This window comes from Haliotis rufescens, unplaced genomic scaffold, assembly GCF_023055435.1.
Source record: "Haliotis rufescens isolate VD_foot unplaced genomic scaffold, xgHalRufe1.0.p SCAF_2, whole genome shotgun sequence".
NCBI lineage: Eukaryota > Metazoa > Mollusca > Gastropoda > Lepetellida > Haliotidae > Haliotis > Haliotis rufescens.
In genome coordinates this window covers 23925827-23950087 of record NW_025963890.1, presented here as the reverse complement: position 1 = coordinate 23950087, position 24261 = coordinate 23925827, and the positions used below count along the sequence as shown (strand labels likewise).

Sequence of the window (24261 nt, the reverse complement as noted above, 5' to 3'; positions counted from 1 at the left end):
AAATTGCGAGGGCACTAGACCTAGCCAAGCGGGATCAGTAGCCATATCTGTGCTTGTAGACCTCTGCAGCTTGAAACCTTCTCCACAAATTAAAATAATTGGATTTGGCCGAAATATATTTGAATTGTTACCTTGTTTCATTTTATGCTGTGTGTACATCTGACAACACTTCTTAACGTTATGACAGGACAGACCGACTGTCACCAACGTCTGAACATGGCCAACTTATAGACTAGGGTTAGAGTAGCTTCCCTTTGACAAAGGACAGTAGTTACTCTAGCGGACAGACCGATGGATTGCCACGAAAGGCAATTAAAAACAATTGTTGTTTTGTGTATATATATTGCTTCGCCACTGTAAAAGAAACAGATTTCAATTGGAACTATATTGGCTATTGTCACAGTCCGACTGACATCACTTACCCTGTGATGTAATAAATATTAATGCACACATTCCAGGAAAACTCGCAATGTTTCGGTAATATTTGTGTGAGAGAGAAAGCGATTTTGAAGCACAGAAATAAAGGAAGACATTATATGATAAAGAGGCTATCACACTTGTGTGTTTGGGGATGGTAAATATCCTGTATTAGGAATAAACACTATGTATTTAGCTTGCCAAGGTTTGCTAAATACAATGTTTATACCTAATGCAGGATATTTACCATCTCCAAACACTCGCGTGATAACTTCTATTTACATGTCTACCTGACAGTAGGTGAACAGCAGTATATATAATCAAAGAGCAATCTTTGATAGTGATTCATAAACACATGCTCATGATATAGTCAGAGTCATAGAATTGACTCTGATTTTGGCAGAGATTTCTTACGGATATCCAAAGTGTGTTCTTGCTTAGTGTAATCACATTTTTAAAATGCCTTAAAACCACAATGCCATGTGTGACAGTATGAAGTGATGTCTTCTAATTCTGTAATGAAGCTACTGGAGAATGTCTACTCACTGTGTTGATTGTGATAAGATGTTCCTTTTTAATAAGGGGCTGAGATTCGTTGATAGTGATGGCGACATCGTTTGCCTTCACAGAAACCTGCCCTGTCCTGATGACCTTGGTGGCATCAATTCCTTTACCTGGTAATAAAGGCAACAGCAGAATCAGGCTAGGATCATTCCTGCAGCAGACCATTTGTCTGATTTAGTACATCAATGCAAAAGTAACATGACAAATTTTTCCAAATGTTTTTGAAAATGATGAATGACAAAAGCCATGATGGTACATCCTTATTTTGCAATCCAGCTTGCAAGGCCATATAGTGTTGTTGAACATTTATCAAGATCACAAAGCTAGTAAAATCTAGATATCTTTTTATATTTGTATACTTATCTTGACATACTCCTTAATGCATTTACCGCTCACTTCTGACATATAATGAAGCTGTAATGGGTTTAGCTGAAGAGAAAAAGTTGTTACACTTACAGATGCAGGGCCCAAATCATCAACTGCCACATCATTCCAGATGTAGGGATGTTACGGATCTCCATATTACTGTTGGTCACGCGTAAGTTTGCTGAAGATATCGCAGGGAGGCAGGTCCTATGATGGGTGGACCCTTGTAATGCAGGATAAGTATACAAATAAAAAAAATATCTCGATTTTACTAGATTTAAAAATTTATCCTGCATTACTACTTAACACATCTGTATCTGACGGCGGGGATACCTTCAGATGTGTCCTCAGTAAACACTCTCACCATGTGCAGTCGTGTGAGCCATGCGGCGCAATTCTTCTGCACAGAGCGGTAACTGATCAACCCATCCTGTCCACGGTAGGTAACAAGAGTATGAGTATGTCCGTATGAACAAACAGTAAGAGACAACAGTGTGCTAGGGTCTAAAGACTGGATTACCAAGCCATGACTGCGTAAAATTGGCAAAAAAAACTAACAAGCGAGTAAAAATACTATGTGAGTCAGGTAAGGCTGGCTCTGGGCTGTAAGGCTGGTTGCGAGTTGGTCACCTGCTGGGTTACAAAAGCGGACCAAAACTCTGAATGCCCTCAACGTCTTCTAAGGTCACATCCTTCAGGAAGTGGCTGGCGAAGACCGAGTCTGACCTAAAAAAACATCCTTCCATGATGACTCCAGATGAACAATTACTGTGTAGAGCCATCATCAAGGCAACCACACAAATCTCGTGGGGGTTATTGGCAATCTCATATGCCTGAAGGATGATAGCTCCCAACCATAAAGAAAGGATATTGTGGCTGACTTCGATAGTGGACGTCTGAGAAATAGGAATAAATAACCGTTTTCCCTCACCACACCTACTCTTGGAGTGGTGGATGAAAACTTGAAATGCGCACTGGGCATCCTCGTCTCCAAAGTCCACAATTGATGATAAGGTGGGATGGTGAAAGAACGGTCTGGTTGTCCTGGAGGCTGTTTCTTTTCCATAAAATCCCAGCATAAACAGAGGTGAACCACTCTGTGCGTCCCACGCTCAAAGCATACATGAGTGATGTCAAGCATATGAATCTCGCTCATTTTTGCCACTGTGGCTAGTGCCACAGCGATGGATACAGGTGGGTCTTTCAATCTGATGTGAGAAGTCAGGAACTGTTGGATCAGGCCTAATTGCAACTCACCCCTGATCGTCAAGTCCTGTGCTGATGTAAACAGTCCCAGAAGCAGTTACCATTGGTGAAGTGTGATGGGCTGCTGAAGGGCGGGGTACAGATGGCGTAGGATCCTGATCCATCTGTCCCTTGGCACTATTAAGAGGTCTAGATCTGTCTGGAACAGGCCTCCTATGAACTGGAGTCTGTAGGATGGAATTAGTTCTGACTTTGCCTCGTTCACTTTCCAATCCAGTTGATATAGCAGGCGCCTGGTGAAATCACAGTGACTGGTTAAGATTCCTGCAACTGGATGATTCAGTATGCAATCCTCTATGTACGACTTGAACCTGATGTTCCTCAACTGGATGAACTGGAACCTGAAGGACTGCTGGTCGCTGGGGTGGATGGGCACTTGCATCCTGCAAGTCAAGGCTGATCAGGGAATCGTGAGCACTGATGCTGCCCCTGGGCAGTCTGAAGGTTATGAGATGGAAGTAGGGAGGATGCTCAAGGTAAGGTTCGTTGCACAAGGCAAGGTTGTGTGTCATTCGCAGCTTGTTCAAATACCTCATGGGAATGAGGAACATGAGAGAGTAGAATCTTGGCGTTAAGGCTTAGGTCTGCGCAACCTCTATGGCTCACTTCTCCCACAGAGTGGGTCCTGTTGTCAACCGTTGGCCAACAAGTTGAGGCAGTACCCGTACCTTATGATGTTGAGAGCATAACGGTCTGCCATACCAATCCAATTGCTCCAAAACAGGCCTAGTCTCCCACCTACTGGTGTGTCAACTATTGGGACGACTGAAGGTGGGAGATCCAAGTCTTGATTGGCCACTGGCTCAATGTTTCCTCCTCCAGTCCCCGCTCCTACCCTGGGAATTAACCCTATGGGATTGATAGGAGCCTTGGCCTTTGCCCCTGTCTCAGTTCTGGGATAAATGCTCAGCAGGTGGCAGTGATCTCAGCTAAGGCTGCCTTGACGTGATTGTGCATGTGGTCAATCTACCTCTGTTGAAAATCCACAACCTTCTGGAAGTGATCAATCCTGTTGCTATTGATCTTGGTAGGATCTTGATCCATTGCCCATGATGATGAGGCTAATGGCGGCAAAGGTTTGAGGGACCGGACCACCTGATATGCGTCTCTATTAAAGTGAAGCAGCTGTCAGGGATCTTAATAGTAATTGGCTTGGATGAGCTTATCATCTTATGGAGATCCTCGTTCAGGTTGTGAGCATGGTCTGCCACCCCAAAAGCATGTATGGGAAAGTTATCCCTTTTGAATTTTGGTGCTTTGGTGCGCTGGATTGATGGTCAATTGAGAAAAATCCTCATCCAGTGCTCTGACCATATCCGTCATCATTTGCTCAGGTGGGATGGAAGTCTACGCCTGAGCCAGGAGAAGGTGCTACCACTGATAAGCAGTCTGCCATCCAATCTGGCACCTGGACAAGGCTGAGGTGTGTATCCCACTCTGAGGGGTTATCAAAAGACTCAGCCAGACACCTCAGAGGAGTCTGATAAATAGTGTTCTGAGTGGCAAACAGGTGAGCGGCTCCTGAGACATCGCTTGGACCTTGATGATCTGGAGGAATGTGCTGGGAGATAATGAATCCTGTGATGTGATCCAAGACAAGGATGGGGTACCTAGGCACATCCCGGGCGCAGCCATAGATGTAGAGGGGACTGAAACAGTTGCCATTGTCTGTTGAGCAGGAGGCACTACAGGTGCTAGAGGTGTCACACAAGCTTGGGTAGCTGTGCAAACCTTAGGTGCAAGTGGATCGTAATGCACCAGAGGCGCTAGTGTAGATTGCTGATAGGTAGGCGTCGGCATCTGAACAAAGGAAGGCGCGTGCGCTTGCTGAAACATGGCCTGAATACAAATCTGCATCCACATCATGTCCATGTAGGGCCCCGGCGGGAAGAAAGCTTGTGGTGCAGTGAGGAACCTGGGAGGAGCAGTTAGCAACTAGCCATGACGGGCAGTCAGCACAGGTGACACGAGCAATGCCCCGTTAGCAGCTACTGCAGGCAATGTCAAAGTGCCCGGAGGCGCAGGCAGTGTAGATGTGCCCCGAGGCGCAAACATCATGAATGTATCTGGTGGCGCTGTCATGGTAGAGATTCCTGAAGTAGTAGAGTCTATTAGAGGCGCCTTGAGGCACTGCTGAAGCCATAACTACAGTTGTTGGCTGTGATTGGGCCTTTGACGCTCGAGTAGATGTAGCCATATTGCTCTGCGCTTGGGTCGAGTGAGGTGACTGCAGGATGTCGAAGGTCCCTATAGGCGTGGATAACGCCCAACATGAAGGTTGGGTAGTAATAACCGTGGAAGTCTGCAACATGGACTCCTGGGAGTCCGACATCCTCTTGGAGCGCCGCTGAGATTGTTGAGCCAGGCGCTTGAAAGATATTTGCTGGTACCTGTTAAAACTTGCAGGAGAAAGCAGTGAACAAAAGTTACACTTGAGCCCCAAAGTGCAGAACAGTTTAATACCGTGTGAGGATCTTTGATACCGGTGAAGCTGAAATCAATTCCCACTGTTTTTACAGTTGTATTAACAAGTGTTGGAGACGATGTGTACAAGTGATTGTGGAATAAACACGCTGAATGTGAAGCAAACATAAGCCTAGTTAGTTACAACATAGTTAATTGGCGATTAAATTACTCACCATTGTCTCTTATATGTTATTTCTTCATAAATGAATTTTATTTTACGGGCACCAATTTGGTGTCGTACCGTGTAAACACAAAATGGCGACGTGTGCTGGAGTTACACACGCGACCTATCATTGTAGAAAAAAACAACAACGCAAGATAAACATATTTTTATTGCATATATAAGGTTTGTGTACTTGGCACTTGTGATGTCCGTGTGCGAAATACGCTACAGTCGGAAAGTGCACGTTAAATCTTCTATATCAGTCAGACTTGTGATGTGTTTCAATCCAGGTCGCCTTATACACGGAGTATAGAATTTTGGGTTGATTTTTAAGGCGTGTACAGGGGGGTCGTCTTATACGTGGGGTCGCCTTATACACAGCGATATACGGTAGATTTGTTACCCCAGCAATTAGTACAACCCGCAAGCAGAAAATTGCAAAGCAATTTACGTTGAAGTTGTGAATAGAATAAGACATGTAATACACTATAAACGCCATTAGACGGCTAAAGGTATTTATTCGCAATGCTAATACTGAGCCAACACTGAAAAACAGAACTTACGCCACAAAAAGCGTGACACTTCAGCAAATTCAAGATGGCGGAATGGAACCTCAACATGTGAAAAACTTTCACTTTCATGAGCTAATGTAAATATTATTGCATATAAACAACACCAAACTTTGACACCACCAGTCAAAGGGAGAGGTTGTTAGAAAGCTTGAATACCATGGGTCAAAGGGAGGGGTTGTTAGAAAGCTTGAAGACCATGGGTCAAAGGGAGAGGTTGTTAGAAAGCTTGAATACCATGGGTCAAAGGGAGGGGTTGTTAGAAAGCTTGAAGACCATGGGTCAAAGGGAGGGGTTGTTAGAAAGCTTGAACACCATGGGTCAACCATGGGACCAATTTTGAAGCACAACTTGTCTGTCCAGTGACCAAGAGTAAAATGGAGATCCGTAACATCACCACTTCTGGTATGACGTGGCAGCTGATGCTTTCTCTTCAGCTCATAACAGCTTCGTTTTCTGTCAAAAGTAAGCAGTAAATGCATTAAGGAATAATGCAGGAAAAGTTAAAATATATATACAGACAATACATATGATCTAGAATACACTAGGCTACACCATGAATATCACTTGAAAGGTGTTGCTGCAAAGAATGTCCACTCATCATTACAGAAGATTCTGTAAGACTAGACTTGCATTACGTGTCATCATATTGGTATGTAGTTGGATGGAGATGTTGTGAACCTCTTCATCTCCTCCTGTTTACCACATCTACCACTACATGTGCTAAGGCTGCTTCTTGAGAGGATACTTCTTTCATGCAAGGTGAGGTCTTTATTGGGTAGCTCTACTACTGTATGTATACATGTACTATATTGCATCTTGGCTACATTGGCCCTGGGCACGGCATTGGGTAGAGGAGAAAATACTTTAAAAAAACAGGTAAGTCATATTCCTAATGTTCTCTTGTCACGTTGTGACATGCCCTTGATTTCCATCTGTGTGCCTACATTCCCATCCGTATGCCTACATTCCTATCCGTGTGCCTACATTCCCATCCATGTGCCTACATTCCCATCCGTGTGCCTACATTCCCATCGGTGTGCTTATATTACCATCTGTGTGCCTACATTTACATCTGTGTGCCTACATTCACATCTGTGTGTCTATATTACCATCTGTGTGTCTACATTCCCATCCGTGTGTCTACATTCCCATCTGTGTGCCTACATTAGCATCTGTGTGCCTACATTCCAATCTGTGTGCCTACATAACCATCTGTGTGCCTACATTCCCCTCTGTGTGTCTACATTCCCATATGTGTGTCTACATTCCCATCTGTGTGCCTACATAACCATCTGTGTGCCTACATTCCCATCTGTGTGCCTACATTAGTATCTGTGTGTCTATACTACCATCCATGTGCCTACATTAGCATATGTGTGCCTACATTCCTACGGTGTGTCTACATTCCCATCTGTGTGCCAACATTCCAATCTGTGTGTCTATATTACCATCTGTGTGCCTTCATTAGCATCTGTGTGCCTACATTAGCATCTGTGTGCCTACATAACCATCTGTGTGCCTACATTCCCATCTGTGTGCCTACATAACCATCTGCGTGCCTACATTACCATCTGTGTGCCTACGTTCCCATCTGTGTGCCTACATTCCCATCCGTGTGCCTACATTAGTATCTGTGTGTCTATACTACCATCTGTGTGCCTACATTCCCATCTGTGTGTCTACATTCCCATCCGTGTGCCTACATTAGCATCTTCGTGCCTACATTGGCATATGTGTGCCTACATTCCCATCTGTGTGCCTACATTCCCATCTGTGTGCCTACATTAGTATCTGTGTGTCTATACTACCATCTGTGTGCCTACATTCCCATCCGTGTGTCTACATTCCCATCCGTGTGCCTACATTAGCATCCGTGTGCCTACATTAGCATATGTGTGCCTACATTCCCATCTGTGTGCCTACATTCCCATCTGTGTGCCTACATTCCCATCTGTGTGTCTATATTACCATCTGTGTGCCTACATTACCATCTGTGTGCCTACATTCCCATATGTGTGCCTACAATCCTACGGTGTGTCTACATTCCCATCTGTGTGCCTACATTCCCATCTGTGTGTCTATATTAGCATCTGTGTGCCTACATAAGCATCTGTGTGCCTACATTCCCATCTGTGTGCCTACATTAGCATCTGTTTGCCTACATTCCCATCTGTGTGCCTCATCTGTGTGCCTACATTCCCATCTGTGTGCCTACATTCCCCTCTGTGTGCCTACATTAGCATCTGTGTGTCTATATTACCATCTGTGTGACTACATTCTCATCTGTGTGCCTACATTCCCATCTGTGTGCCTACATTACCATCTGTGTGCCTACATTCCCATCTGTGTGTCTACATTACCATCTGATTTAAAGATTTACTAAGATTAAGAATAAGCCAAGTGCTAGTTTGTTCAAAACATATTAAACATGCTAGAATCACAAGCACAAGCAGTTATCAAAACAAACTAAACCATTCCAAAAATGTGAGAAAAGGAAGAGCAGTATCTGAACTAACTACCAGCATATGTAACTATTTGTCACAATAACTCCTAAAGCAGATACAAACCTAAATTAAACAAAAATGCATCATTGTTATCGACAGGCAAATAGTATCTTGCATATATAATGATTTGCATTTATCTTACTACATGATAACAGAACATAAATCTACAAGCACAACAATTCAAGCAAAATCAGTTTACTCATCAAAGGTGCATGATCAGATTCAAGTTTCTAAGACCCATGATGTGTTTTCATATTCTAAAAATATATGTTTTGTTTGGACACTCAATATCTTTTAAATTTTAGTATGACTGCAAATGATGTTTAACCACCACTAAATAAGTCCATCCTCATTTCTTGCAGTGCAACCCAGGCTTTGACCTGACTATTCCATGCACTGATTAGTTCAATCTGCACACAGTAATAGTGTGGCCATTCACTACAGAAACCATGAGGGATGCAATTGGCCTCATAGAGACTGGTTCCTTTCAGTATTTCCACTGGTTATCTTTATGATGTGCACAGATGAAATATTTTTTTCAGCCTCTTTCAGTTTTTTAACCAGCAGCCTGCTTGGTACTTCGATCCCTTTCATTCATGCTAGTGCCAATAACATTGAACAGGGCTAGTAGATACATGTGTATTAGGTTTTCAGGATTTGTCTCCCTGTTTGAAATCTGATTTGCACCTTGATATCTGTGAATGATAGTGTACCGCCTAAGTAAAATAGTTCTGTCTTTCAAAAAAGTGATAATAAATCAATATTTTAAATCTAAACAATGACACTAGTGCTATTGAAGATAGCATCTATATACATAGCAAGCCAACAAGGCAACAAGATAAAAGAGGAAACTGTATTCACATGCATGAATACAAAACATGCCTGTGACTTGCTGATAGTGAAAAGACTATACATAGTACCTGAACAAGTTTGAACTAAAGTATGACTTTGTGATGGCCTTGTTTTATGCCATTTGATGCTCTCATGTCAAACTTGAATGGTGTATCTATTATTCTCTTGCTATTAAGTTTGATAGCTTATCCTATTGGTATTGCACTTACTTTTGATGTGTACTGATGCAAATATTCAACTCAGTCATAGCAAGTGTTAACTCTACAAGTTACACATAGCAATACCTCTGCAGACATACATGTTGGCATAATTGAGAATTTCAGCTTCATCTATGCCCAACCCATAAAGCAAAGATGAACAATCTTCTCAACCAGATATGTCCCTATGACATGCAAGATCTATAGAGAAAGTAAGAAACACAATAGAGGGGTAGTGTTCTGGCATTTCAGCTATATCCTATAAGGTACATTTGTAAGTAGACAGCTCTACTAATATCTTCACTATTGAAATAGTCACTATGAACATAGATACAGAGAGATTATTATATGAGCATGTGTGTCATACTGATTTTACGAAACGATTATCAGTATTCTTGTATTTTCTCAGTGAGAGTGGGGTAATACATGAATTCTTACACAAGTTTCATAAAATCAGTATGACACACATGCGAGTGAAATAATTTTTTATAACCAATTATTTCTAAATACTTTTGAGCTCTCCTTCAGGAAGAAGCACTGATCACGGATGCCGCCTCAGGAAGCCACAATTGTCAAATGGCGTCAACAATTTTCAGCTATGACGTTGTTTCTAGTGTGACGTTGTAACATTACAATAAGATTCGAATGAAGTCACCAATGCCATCCGGATGACGAAAACAATACACTAACTAGTGCGTGTGAAGTGATATTTGCTCTAGTGCACATATGATATTTATTAACTTTGGGTAATAAATACCAGTATTAATGATCATTACTGTCAGTAGAATATACATTATAGGTGGTGCTGTTTTCAAGCATCATATGTATTGTTAACAGGTACATTCTTTTGATCAAGATGCTTCAAGGCACTGATTACACGATCATTCAAAGCTTACATTATGACATTATGACATTATACGAGATAGCTCAAAAACCTTGAACACATCTTCATAAGTAAAGGAACACCCTAAAGTGATTCATAACTAAGATAAAAGCTAAAAACAGCTTCATCAATCTTGAAAGAAATGTATGCTCAAGGCTAACTGAGCTTGATTATATATCACTAGAGTGGTAGGTATTAGGTAGGTCACATGTAATACACTGTACCCTGATTTCATGCACTACCATATCTATACGTGAAGTAAGCAGTTAGCAGGATATTGGCATGAACACATCCCCTTCGTGATCATGGATACACAATCTGCCGTGTGCCAACCTTCTTCTACAATCTAGGTGAATCACTTTAGAAACATAATGTAATGAAGGAAGCAGCTACATGGACTGACGGACGGACGGACGGACACTCCCTGGTTAGACACAAAAGGGGCAAGCCATTCCACTTACTCGGGACATCCAGAGTGGTTTGATCTAGGAGCAAATGATACATCTGTTACTGGCAAATATTCCAAGTCTTTATACAACAATAAACAACATTCCTGTCGACCTGACATTGTGCAAGCGTGAAGCCTGCAGCGCTACCTCAATAACATGTTGTCAGTAGCAGCAACACAGATATAAACAATCAAACCTTATGACCAGAAAAATATATTCTGGGCATTTTGTTTGCAAGTCATATGACCCTAACAAAATAACAATGCCTGAAAGATAACAATAGTGGAAACAATGTGACCCCTGATGATGGCATCACACAGAGGGGGAAGGAAAAGCTGTCCCCACAGTCATGCATCTCACACACTTCCAGACAGATTACACAGGTAAGTCAAAGTTAGGCCAAAGAAATAAATGAAAGATTAAGCATGAAACTTCTGAATCAATCCAGTGCTGTGGTATTATGTAACACCTGAATCAATACACTGCTGTGGTATTATGTAACAACTGAATCAATCCTACTGCTGCGGTATTATGTAACACCTGAATCAATACACTGCTGTGGTATTATGTAACATCTGAATCAATCAACTTCTGTGGTATTATGTAACATCTGAATCAATCCTACTGCTGTGCTATTATGTAACATCTGAATCAATCCTACTGCTGTGCTATTATATAACATCTGAATCAACCCAGTTCTGTGGTATTATGTAACATCTGAATCAACCCAGTTCTGTGGTATTATGTAACAACTGAATCAATCCTACTGCTGTGCTATTATTTAACATCTGAATCAATCCAGTTCTGTGGTATTATGTAACATCTGAATCAATCCTACTGCTGTGCTATTATGTAACATCTGAATCAATCAACTTCTGTGGTATTATGTAACATCTGAAAGGAGTAAGATTGATTCAGTTGTCAGTAAGGGACCAATTCAAAAGTTTGATGTCGGATAAAAAACTTCATTCCATAAGTTTTGAGGCATATTCCCCCACACTCCAAAAAACTTGAGAAAATGTTTAAGTCTGGAGTTTCGTGGACTCACGCATTCTTGTGTTTTCCCCTGCTTTCGTTCATCAACTCAAGTGTATTTACAAGATGTTGAAAATCATTTGTAGGGTTTGTTTAAATAAAATCTGCCATTCTATATTACACACTTCACTAGATTGACTTACCACTATTGTTGGTGATGAAAATAAAACCTACCTTGTGTAAAAACTGGATGTATTGATGACAACTCCTAACAGCATATGAATGAAAACAGGATCAGTTTAGTTTTTGTTACTATATTCAACATTGAGAAATCAGGTAAGTGGATTTGGGCAGATGGAAAACTTGCAGAGCCATTGACCCCTACCCCTAAACTTAAGGAATAGAGATTTTTATCCAACATCAAAGTTTTGAACTGGTCTGTAATGATGTGAAAGATCCAGGCATATATAGGTACAAATACATTGCAGAAAGGTTCAAATGCTGCAAGAGGTTTTTTGAAGCATACTGTGTGTCTAGTGAGAACTCCTGCTTTTACATCATGATCATGCTCTACATAACATGGCAACATGTCATCAGTGATACCAGTCAACTGACTTACTTGAGTCTTCTACCTCAACATAAGATGTTTCCTCTAGATGGGGAAATGCATATCATATCACAGCATGTATGTTGTACTCTACTGTACGACTTCAATTTAATATGAAATTACCAAATGTATCATGTGTCATCACACGACATCACTGGTCTGGTTTCATAAAGTTTCACAGATTACGTTTCTGATTTGGTATCAACATCTAAAATTCCGCTCATATCATCAGCATAATCACTATTTACTGGTTATTGAATAAAAGATCCCAAATACCATGAAACCTGAAGGAGAAAAACAAAAGAAAGAACTTAATACAGCCCAATAAAGAAAGTCTCACATGCAAACCTGTGGCACTCCTTCAAGGATTAATAGCATTAGTAGGAAGAAATATAGCTATTTAGTTCAGTCTCTTCATTCCCGATAGTAGGATGTAAGGTTTCCGTGAATACTTTTGTAACAGCCTCTATGCAAGGTAAGTCTGTGAACTTACTTGAAGTTTCTGGCATAGGTTTATCTACAAACCAAAATTATTTTGTTCATGTAAGATAACTACAAGTAGAATAGAATAGATGCTTTACACTACTCCAGGTAATATAAACAGATGATTACAATTATAACAGAAACATTTGACGTTAATGTTTTAATTTAGAATATGAATGAGTATGCACATTTAACTCAAATTAACAAAGTTGCAATATTTGGAATGTCTCTGTATACCACATCATCATAGATTTGTTTTCCATTACAAATTGTGGAATCTATTACTTGTTCAATCTGAATGTTACTCAACAAGAAACCAAACTACGTCGTATCTAACTTACTGAGGGGCACATCAAGCATGTGGACGTCAAGCAAGATGGTGGGTTGGGCTGGAGCTGCTGTGGGCAGGGCTTCAAGTACCCCAGTAGGAAGGGCTTATTGGAAACAGTAGCATAACTTTGACTTGTCAGTAACAAATCTTCTAATAAATTGCTTAGGAAGGTTTACACACAAATAATAAATTTTACATATGAATAAACACATATTCATAGTTCATAGATACTCACTTATTGAGGATTTCAGGTATATTTTACATATGAATAAACACATATTCATAGTTCATAGATACTCACTTATTGATGATTTCTGGTATATTTTCATATGAATAAACAAATTATTAATATTTCATAGATACTTGCTTGTTGGTATACATAAGCAGGCAATAATCTTATGGAAATTTTCAAAAGCAGATTTCACAAGCAATTTTTCTTTTCTTTTTGGCCACTTTCACCTACAGATGTCTACATCTCATGATAATGATATATACATAGAATCAGACCATATTAATTTCAGCAATATTATTGTTCTTACCGGACTTTGACTCTAAAATATGTTAAAAGATATTCTAATTGCATTCATGAACAGGTGTTTACAAAATGATTATTCAGTGGTGAGTTTGTTACAAGGTCTGACTATATCTGAATGTCCTTGAGAATGTATTGTTTAGTATGGTTTTAATTTCAGTGCCACAGAATTATCATGCTGAAACTTACTTGACCTCTCTGTTGTTTTATCACCTAAAACAAATAAGGAAAAACAAACAAAAACTAAAGTAAACCCATCTGACTATGGTTCCCTTTATAATACAAAATGTAAAAACTTCTTTAAATACCCAATGGCACATGACAAGGTATCTGTCACTGCTTCTTGGGACACACTGGCAACCTTCCTATGGTAGTGATGACATCAATCAAGGGTTCAATCCAGTGAACCTGCAACGTAGCTTAATTATGCAGACTTCCAACATGAACTTCCTACACTAGACTTACGTCTGTGGCTATGTGCACACAACCACATGGTCTACAGCATGACGTGGAAGTGTGACAGCATGATGGTGAGACTGATGGAAGTGCACTTGGTGACAGCAGTGAGACACATATCTATAGCACAGCACACAACAATACATGTCGAAGCAAATTTATTATTAACAATTGAAGCTTGCTACTGCTTGCTGTGCTTCTGATGCCTACATTGTTGTATCTTGCATTCTGGTGATGATGATGTGTCAATAAGATGCTCTTGACGCTTGATTGAAGGGCAAACTCACCTGGGAAGAGCTTCTGGAGAACGTTCTTGGCCTTCTTGGTGGTGGGCACAAACATAAACTTGTGGATGTTGCTGATGACGTGTGTACCCACAAGCACAAAGCGGCCAAAACTTCGACAGTCAACACACCGGATTGAAATAGGTGGACAGTACATCTCATTCTCTGGCAGTTCCTGAATATACAGCATTTCTGTTTGTAATCTCATAATATTAAGAACACATGACATCTAGAGTTGTGTATTTGTTTTGCTAAAGTAGAAATGTTTTATGGAACTCATTTGAAAACTACTTCCTGAAGGCTGTAAACATGTCATAATGGTGGGGCACTCACCACATCAAAGTACTTGACTGGAATGTTGAAGTTGGGATTCTTCTTGGTGTTGAGGATGATAGAAGACTGGAGGACATGGCCTGCACATTCAACATCAATCCGGGGGTGATCCACAGTCTGCAGCTGCACACGCTTCAGGTCCCTCACCCCCCAGAACAGCACCTGTACAGGGACAGACCTCTCTGGATACAACACTCACACTTGATACAGCAACACTGAGACAGCTGCACACGCTTCAGGTCCCTCACCCCCCAGAACAGCACCTGTACAGGGACAGACCTCTCTGGATACAACACTCACACTTGATACAGCAACACTGAGACAGCTGCACACGCTTCAGGTCCCTCACCCCCCAGAACAGCACCTGTACAGGGCTAGACCTCTCTGGATACAACACTCACACTTGATACAGCAACACTGAGACAGCTGCACACGCTTCAGGTCCCTCACCCCCTAGAACAGCACCTGTACAGGGCTAGACCTCTCTGGATACAACACTCACACTCGATACAGCAACACTGAGACAGCTGCACACGCTTCAGGTCCCTCACCCCCCAGAACAGCACCTGTACAGGGACAGACCTCTCTGGATACAACACTCACACTCGATACAGCAACACTGAGACAGCTGCACACGCTTCAGGTCCCTCACCCCCAGAACAGCACCTGTACAGGGACAGACCTCTCTGGATACAACACTCACACTTGATACAGCAACACTGAGACAGCTGCACACGCTTCAGGTCCCTCACCCCCCAGAACAGCACCTGTACAGGGACAGACCTATCTGGATACAACACTCACACTCGATACAGCAACACTGAGACAGCTGCACACGCTTCAGGTCGTACAATAAAACACTGCAGGGAGAATAAACCACAAGGAGCTGTCTTACATAAAATGTAATATATCTTTATACAAAGGGATTTGATAAGGTATGTATACCAAACAGAATAAACTGTAAATCTAAATGGATTATGAGTATTGTTATTTTCTAGTGCCATTATACTTTCGATCATTTTTAATCATTAAAATATGTCTGCATTTTACATCCCACTTCAGTGAAACCCTCACAAACTGCAAGTACTCACTTCTTGTCTTTATGGAGTCAGAAGATCCAGTGTTACAATACAACAACACTGAGAGAGCTGCACATGCCCCAGTACCCCATCCTATCAGAACAACACCCATAGAGGAACAGACATATGTTGATACAACACTGTCTCTTCAACTTTCCTCACTCATTCTGACCTGATACATGTATAGATGACCAATGTGAGTGTTAAGCAAGTGTTATATCCTTGGATAGAGACTAACTATGCTAAACCTTCTAAAGATTCCCAGACAGAAAAGGAACCCAGAAGTCCATGCTTGATGTGAGAGCTGACTAGAATTGGATCAAGTGGTTACCTCACACACTGCATCACTGAAACCTTGACCACAGTCAATGACATTTACAGGAAACAGATACAACTGTAATTAAATTATGTTCACATAAAAAATGTTCACTTACCCATTCATCAATTGTATTAACCATTTCATTTCCTCTAGGTATGTTAGATGTTGTAGATATGAAAGTTTCAATGTTTTATAAACTGGCTTGTAACAATTGGCAGATGTGAATTAGAGGAACAAGCACAGCACACAAGATCTCAGATTTGTTGTTGTTGTTTGTTTGTTGCTTAACACCATACTAAGCAATATTCCTGCTATATGACAGCAGTCTCTAAATAATCAAGTCTGGACCAGTGATTGATATCATGAGCATTGATCCACACAATTGGGATTTGATGACATGCATCAACCAAGTCAGCGAGTCTGACCACCCGATCCCGTTAGTCGCCTCTTATGACAAGCATTGTCTCTTACAACAAGCATGGGTTGCTGAAGACCTACTGACCTCAACTCTGTGCTTGCTGAGGATTGGTCGGATGCCCTTTGGAACAGGCATTATTGGTCCTCTGTCTTTGTCCTGATTCGGCAGCTCCATTGGGGGGAGGTCTTGGCCAGTCCTGTCACCAAATGGTGCCAACTGAAAGTAACAACAGCTGCCTGATAACATCCATCCAAACATGCCAACTCAATCTCACCCGTTTTTCATAATTATTTCATTTTTAGCATCTATTTCATTTTATAATGACAATTCATACTTCATTAACTTCGCTGACACAACTGATCTTGGTTTCAAGAAGACAACAGTATCTTTCTGAACGTATTTTGAACAATTACTGTGGTTAGAAAATGGCCATTTCAATGTTCCTTTCTTTCACTTATCAATACTGTTCATACATAACAGATAGTTAAAATATGCAATACTTAAGTCTACAACAGTGATATTGAACAAATAAAAACTGTGATGTTACTACAATTAAGATGTGCTCAGTACTCTATTTATACAAGCAAACTGCCATCTATATAAAAATAGTTTTGCTGAAATGTTCGCACTGACTAGTTCAGTTATGAAAAGTAAGTTTATAAGAAAAGGTTAAATGTGATTAAAATGTTTGTAACATAACAGTCTGACAACAAAACTAACGTGTTGTGTTAACTACAACAATTCATTGCCTGTGCATTGTGAAACCCAGGAAAAGGTTTACAGTTGATGACATGATATGAAAGCCTTTTCGGCATCACAGACATTAATATACTCACCAACTGTTTCATAAATAATCATTACATATATGTTAATTCTCAAACTGAATACCATGTGCCAGAACTTTATCCCTTATGAATAGGTGGGATTAATAAAGTCACATCTAATTTCGTGCTTAGAAAAAAGTATACGATTCACTTCCACTTCTTTCAACAGTGATATCATACAATTCAACTTACTAGTTGAGAAAACAAGTTTACTAGAATGAATTTTGCAACAAAGAAGATTCCAATTTATGTGTAAGATTAATCAAAAATAATTTGCAGGACGTTTAAGATTCTAACCTGGAACATCTAATAATTTGCATGATGTCTGCAACCCTTTCATACAAATGTGTATATTAGTTCTATAAATATGAAATGATGTTATATGTTGATATTGTTTGATGACATATGTAGGCTACTTTCCCACATCAGACAAACTGCTGAAAGAAAGCATGGATGTTATATACAACACACCTTGGAAGGAACAGTTTTGCTGTAGATGTGATATCATGATGCAGATACAAACAAAACAGAAGCTTACAAGCCTGCTGAAATCAAACTGTGGGAGATTGCACATAAAGAAGCCTATTTCAAACAAAGATAACACTGCAGACCTGTCCCTGACACACATTATGTTTCAGAAGGGCACTAAAGTGAGTGATGATTAAGTCCTGAATAAAACTTCCTATGTAGAAATTGACCGAGGGAAGGAAATACAGCCCTCATCCTGGGTATTATGTTCCCCAGGAACCAATACTCCTGGTATATCGATTTCCCCAGAACAAACGTTCAGGGGGGAATCTATTTACTCTCACTTTTACAGATGTTATAGGTAAACATAACTTACAAAGTATACCAGTAATTAAGCTGAGGAAACAACCGCATACTGTATTTTTTAATCAGACAAACAATGAAGCATGGGAATTCATCTTTGAATATATGTTTTACATAAAAATATATTTCATATCTTCACAAAGTTTTTGACATAAAAGGTTTTCAGGGAAAATACCACCTACAAAACACTAATTAAAAATTCATTGGTGTTGAATTCATTGGAGCTGAATGATTCTGAATGAAATAGTCAAATAGAATGAATCTTACACTCAAACGTCATGCTAAATTGCTGAGATTTCATTTGCTATTTTTGTGTGTCTGGCTTGCAATGTTATCTAGTTTGAGTGTTGGACAGTGATCTGCATGTGTGACTATACCCTTACTGTCTTCCTGGCATATAGCGGGGTACGATAGGCACTCCGTAGGTCACGCTCATCAAATGGGTACTAAACAGAGGGAGGGATACACAGACGGGTTAGACATGGACACAACGACACATCATACATCCTACCTTTATACTCTGTAGGTAAGGTGGCCTCTCATACAGCTGGTTTAGATGGCTACTCTATTTATTGCATAGACAAACTCAATGTCAGTGTCTGTTATTTGTGTCTGTACTGCAGTCACTTCATAAACATCTTTACCATAGAAGTAAACTATAGCCAAGTGACAACTGTATGTTATGAAACACATCATGTATGTACTCTTTAGAGAGCAAAACACAAATGAGACTTGGTGTAAAATGTCTTAGCAATGCCTGTTGACTATGTATCCTTATTGTGTGGCACCTAAATAAACAATATGCAAGCTGTGGACAAGTTGCAGAGTTCGCAATATTTACTTGCTTACCAATTTGATATTGCGATTTGTTAATACATATACTTCTAGTGTAAGCAAGGTTCATTGATTGAGCAATTTGTACACATAACTTGTTTTTTCTCTTAAAACGTATGTGTTGCACTGGTAGCATATATCTCTTTACACAATATTATAGGTTTATGTGACCAGACCAACGAGCTTCCAGCAGTGTTGAAACTAAACATATTCCCATATTAGTATATAGATAACAGTTGTCAAATATAGTATTTAAAAATAGATTTACTTTTTTTTTTTATTGTATAAGATCAAAGTAATGTGTTTTCATAAAATACCAAAATCACTAATGTTTTCTTGGTTCTATGAGACACAAGAAATGTTACCCATACAGAAATTCCTGTATTACTGAAACAAAGATGCAGGGTCAGCATATTCTGTGTTAGTCTGTCATACAGACCCTGAAACAAATATGTCCAATATGGCCCATGCAAGTCTATAATGTTTGCAAGTCTAGATTACTGCAGTATCAGGAAAATAAACAGAGTCTCTGGGCTCCTTTTTCATTAATATAATTTTACAACTGTTTTAATCTGTAAACTATGTACATTTGAGAGACTTGATGTGAGTCAGGTTCTCTGGATGACCATTAGCCTACACACAATATTTATCAATGTATGTGAGAGTAAGCGGACACCAGCATGGAGACTCATCAAGCAGTTGTACTGACATAGGAACTATCACAATCATCTACATTACTGCTGGCTAGATGGTGAATAACGTGAGAAAATAAATTCACTTAAGCACACAATTGTAACTAAATTTTGTACACAGATTACTTAGCTCATTTCTGTGGGTGAAGGAAAGTGACATGCTTTTCCTATGAATGGAACACAAACTGGGCTGGATGTGGTTGGAACCTGACTAGCATTTACTGTTCCTGTGTAGCATACTGACATTTAGTGGGAGGTTAGGCTATATACATACACTCGGATTGCCTTTGGCCTTGTGTTTTATCTAAAGGAAAGATTACAAAAATAACATCCTTTATTCAAAAACATTTCTTGTTTAATATAAAGAATGTCATGGGCCATGTTTGCTATGTGACTTGAAGCTGTTGCACTGTGCCTTGGAGCATAGGTACAACTAACCTACTACAGGGGGATGCTGAAATCTCATACCTATAACTTCCCTTCCTACTGAACTTCCATATCTACTTACCTAATTTGAAAAGACTTTGTTAGAAAAGAAGTTCAACAATTACAAGTTAGGTACTGAAGCTCACCTCATTTGCACTAAGCCTGTTAGCATGATAGAAATCAAATAATGAATAACTTTCCACATCATGATAAAGTCCCTAAACAATGTAAGAACCATGCCAAAGGCCAAATAACAATAGTTTTGACAATGTGACCAACCATGTTGTTTCATTTTGATGAATTTTCTACCATCAAGAGATAGGATTTGGTAAAAGATCACAGCATTATGCACATTATTAACATGAATACAACAGTCATCATTGTTAATAATTATAGCATACTAACTCCATTACATCATTGCTATAAATTCTGTATTTGCAACCACACTATAAATTAATCTTCAGATTTTCAACAGAAGTCCGCTTCACTAGCAACTACATTCAACTAGTTGTTCCTGCAATAGCACCAGTAGCCTAACAGCTCTTCTGTGCGGGAAAAAACTCACTTCTTTCAAAAACATCTAGCAAAAACAAAAACATCCTCTACCTCTATTACATCATTGCCAGAAAATACCAGAGGAAACAGGCAGGTTCTGCTTCAAGCAGACTTCCTGCATATAGTTGACAGTAATCCTATAAACCGCCTGTGATTCCATTTCATATTACTGTTTCAAAACCTTGGGAGATAATTACCTTGGAATCACCACTAGAGGACTTGAAATCCAGTAGTTTGAATGAATCAGTCAAATACGTGATACCTTCACTTGTATTATCATTATATTTGCTGATATTCACTAGATGAAGAGTTCTGTTTTAACGCAAAATTTGAATAAGACGTCATTTCCAGTCTTATTTCTCTTCCGAATGTGACATCATCTTACACTCAGTAGCTAGTGATCTATAAAAGGTGTACTCACCTTCTGTTGCTGCTGATGTTGTATCCTCCCATCCACCCCCTACTCCCCATGTTTTTTCCATAGAAGGAGGGAAAACTAAGGTCTAGTGATAGACTGGGCCGCTACAACAGGTACCTGGGAGTATATACCCTGCAGATCTGCCTGGATATCCCACAAGTAAAAACTAGTGAGCAGTGAGGGTATAGTGTGATCCCCATTGGCATCCAGCTACAACCTCTTTAACAGAAACAGAAGCTGAGAATGCCAAGCTTGTCGCCAAAGCTCGAACTTCATGGACAGAGCTTGAACCCATAAGAGGAGGGGCATCCTGTGCTTGATGATGGCTTGTCGCAATGGTCATCTTGAGCCAGTCAGCAACCATGGCCTTTGTTATGTCCTTGTCGGAATGATAAGTTGTTTCTGACGTCAGCAACGAGGATCAGTAGCTGCCAGATAAAATTTGAGAGCATGTGTGGGATGAAAGATGCAAACAGAATGATCAACGGTAGGTGCCAACACGGGAATGGCATAGTGTCTATGACTCAAGGGACAAGTAGCAGTGGATTAGTTCTTAGCCATGTGTCCTGGAGAGAGCGTAATGTAATGGAAGTCCAGTTGGGAGCATGAGTAAGACTCAAATTTTAAAGAGTATGGTGTTCACAAACTCTAGCTGTTGTAGCCATGGCCAATAGGAAGGCAGCTTTGAGAGACTTTTGGAGTAATGTGGCATTGGCGAGAGGTTTGTATGGATCAGCTAAGGGAGCTGACAAGACGACAGGCAAGTTCCATTTCGGGAAGATACAGGGTTTTCGAATATCTTCTCAGAGACAAGATCGCATGAGCATGAGGACAGGATGACTCCCGATTGACAATCTGTCATGTTGTAGGACAGGACGGAGGGCAGATCTGTAACCTTCGATCGTACCATGTCTGAATTTGTTATCCTCTCGAAGATGGAGCAGAAAGTCAGCAACGATGGGGATAGTGATAGTGCCATCGGCCGCAACAGTTCCTCCACTGGACGAACATGTCCCAATGGTTGTCATAAATAAGAGAGGAGGAAGGTCTCCATGATTTTGCCACAGCTGAGGAGGCAGGTTCAGAGAACCCAGAGGCCTGCATCCTTTGCATGATACTTTCCAGGGGGTGAGATGGAGGCTGGGAAGATTGGTGTAGAACAGGTCCAACCAGGGCTGGTGCAGAAGATGTGGAAGTCGAAGGTGAAGAGGCTCAGGAGAGACAAGAGTCTGGGAAACCAGGTCCTGCTTGGCCAGACTGGAGCGATGAGGTTGACTGTGCTATCCGACACCTCCAGCTTCTGAAACACTTTGTCTAGGAGAATGAGTGAGTGAGTGAGTATGGTTTTACGTCGCTTTTAGCAATATTCCAGCAATATCACGGCAGGGGACACCAGAAATGGCTTCACACATTGTACCCATGTCGGGAATCGAACCCGGGTCTTCGGCGTGACAAGCCAACGCTTTAACCACTAGGCTACCCGACCGCCCCGTCTAGGAGAGACCATGGAGGGAATGATTAAGCCAAGAGACCCATCCAATCCCTTAATTGCAATCTGGAGTTTTGACAGGTGGATGATGAAACCAAGATAAGCAGCTGCTGGCACTGTAACCAGAGGAGCTGGGAAGATGTCCAGTATTTCCTCCTGCATGCAAACAGTCAGTGCGTATGGGCATCAGGGTGTCCCCCACAACATCATTGTTGGCGTGTGACAGTGGAGGCAGAGCATGGCGAATCCTGGCAAGAAACCAGTTGAGATATGTGCCCACATCCATGGAGTATCTGTTAACCATTGACAAATCCTTGACATGAGTGGCAGGGATGGTAAGTTTCATATTGGGGTTCTTGACTAATTTGAGCTACTACTCATCGAGCAGTTGCCAATCCAGGAATGGTGAATCATGTGTTTCATTTTACTTCCTCCTCATCTGTGGGAGCATGCTCTGGGGCAGCATGGACGATGATGAGGTACACCCATAAGAGCCAATGGATCTGCATCATCCCCATGTAAATCGTCATCCAATGGTGTCCATGATTCTGGGAAGATCTGTTTACGGATTGTCTGTGATGTGTTGTCAGAGATAACGGGTTCCGGACAGCCTGATTGAAGACATGCGGCATAATCAAAATCTGCATGTGACACCGAGTAGGTGTGGTAACCGTACGGCTGTCAAGACAGTCCCGGGGAACACGTGTGAGAACTGTGCAGTAGTCGGTTTGACCTCATAATGGTAGAAGACTGGTAGTCTGTGTGGTCGACATGGTCTGTGCGGGAGCCCTATGGGACTTTTGATGAACCCATGCTCTTAGGCTGAACCTCAGTTCTCCGTGGGTCAAATGGGATATCCAGATGGTCGTGCGGACTGTGTGGGGACAGGGATGGACAGCTGTCAGGGGAGGGTTAAAGCATGGTTGCCACAACCCAGCTGGTAGTCTGGAGGTCGTGTGACTGAGACGCTGGCAGACGAAGATGGTCTGGGCTCAACTGGAAATATTTCCCCATGCGACATCTTGGCCAGGGAATTCTTCTAAGCCTGTAAGGTCTGAGTCTGCTTTAACTGGTTGACCTCCGATGTTAATGCTGATAGATGGGAGATAAGGAAGACTTCCATGGATGCCTTCTGCTGTGCAAAAAGTTTCTCCAACATGCTGATTGGAAAACCACGAAGCTGAGTTCGGCTGAGGAGTTGTCGGGGTAGAAGGGGTCATTATAGACGCCGTAGTCTCGAGAGTGGATGTGTCAGACAAGGACATGATGGCTTCAACTTTCTTCTAAGCAGCCTCCTTCTGCTTGGCTTCAGTGAAGGAGGCATCTAGCTTCGAGAAAGATGTCTTGGCGAGATGAGTGCAAACTCCTCTGCACTTCCAGCAGAAATTATGTGAGTCCCCAGTGACCATGAAATGTCCACACTTCTGACATGTAGGAGCGGGAAAGACATTGTCATAACAGATGAAAAAATCGAAAACCAACCACAGAAGATCCTCTGTAATCCAGTAATTTGATTATATAAAACATTTTTTACTGATAGGATACAAGTTAAACAGTGTGGCAACATAACCAGGTGCTAGAGTAAGCTAAAACCATAGCACATACAGGAAAGAAGTAAGATTTTTCCTGCCTTTGTGCACAGAAGAGCTGTCCGTATTATTGCACAAACAACTAGC

At 41.0% G+C, this 24261-nt stretch overlaps 1 protein-coding gene across 6 annotated transcripts in view; it reads right to left on the bottom strand.

Annotated features, from left to right (window-relative positions):
- The window catches only part of LOC124146190 (otoferlin-like), a 243900-nt gene that overhangs the window by 94512 nt on the left and 125127 nt on the right, over nucleotides 1–24261 (bottom strand). For 3 of the 6 annotated variants that reach the window (XM_046516365.2, XM_046516366.2, XM_046516367.2), the window contains 8 exons: nucleotides 16601–16732; nucleotides 14701–14862; nucleotides 14371–14542; nucleotides 13817–13840; nucleotides 13106–13198; nucleotides 12775–12798; nucleotides 10712–10735; nucleotides 964–1091 (listed from right to left, as the gene is read on the bottom strand). In XM_046516365.2, the coding sequence (XP_046372321.2) occupies nucleotides 964–1091; nucleotides 10712–10735; nucleotides 12775–12798; nucleotides 13106–13198; nucleotides 13817–13840; nucleotides 14371–14542; nucleotides 14701–14862; nucleotides 16601–16732 (759 nt within the window). Of the gene's footprint in view, nucleotides 1–963; nucleotides 1092–10711; nucleotides 10736–12774; nucleotides 12799–13105; nucleotides 13199–13816; nucleotides 13841–14370; nucleotides 14543–14700; nucleotides 14863–16600; nucleotides 16733–18554; nucleotides 18618–19971; nucleotides 20002–24261 lie in introns of all 6 variants that reach the window. The other 3 variants (XM_048399771.1, XM_046516364.2, XM_046516363.2) reach the window with 3 other exon arrangements.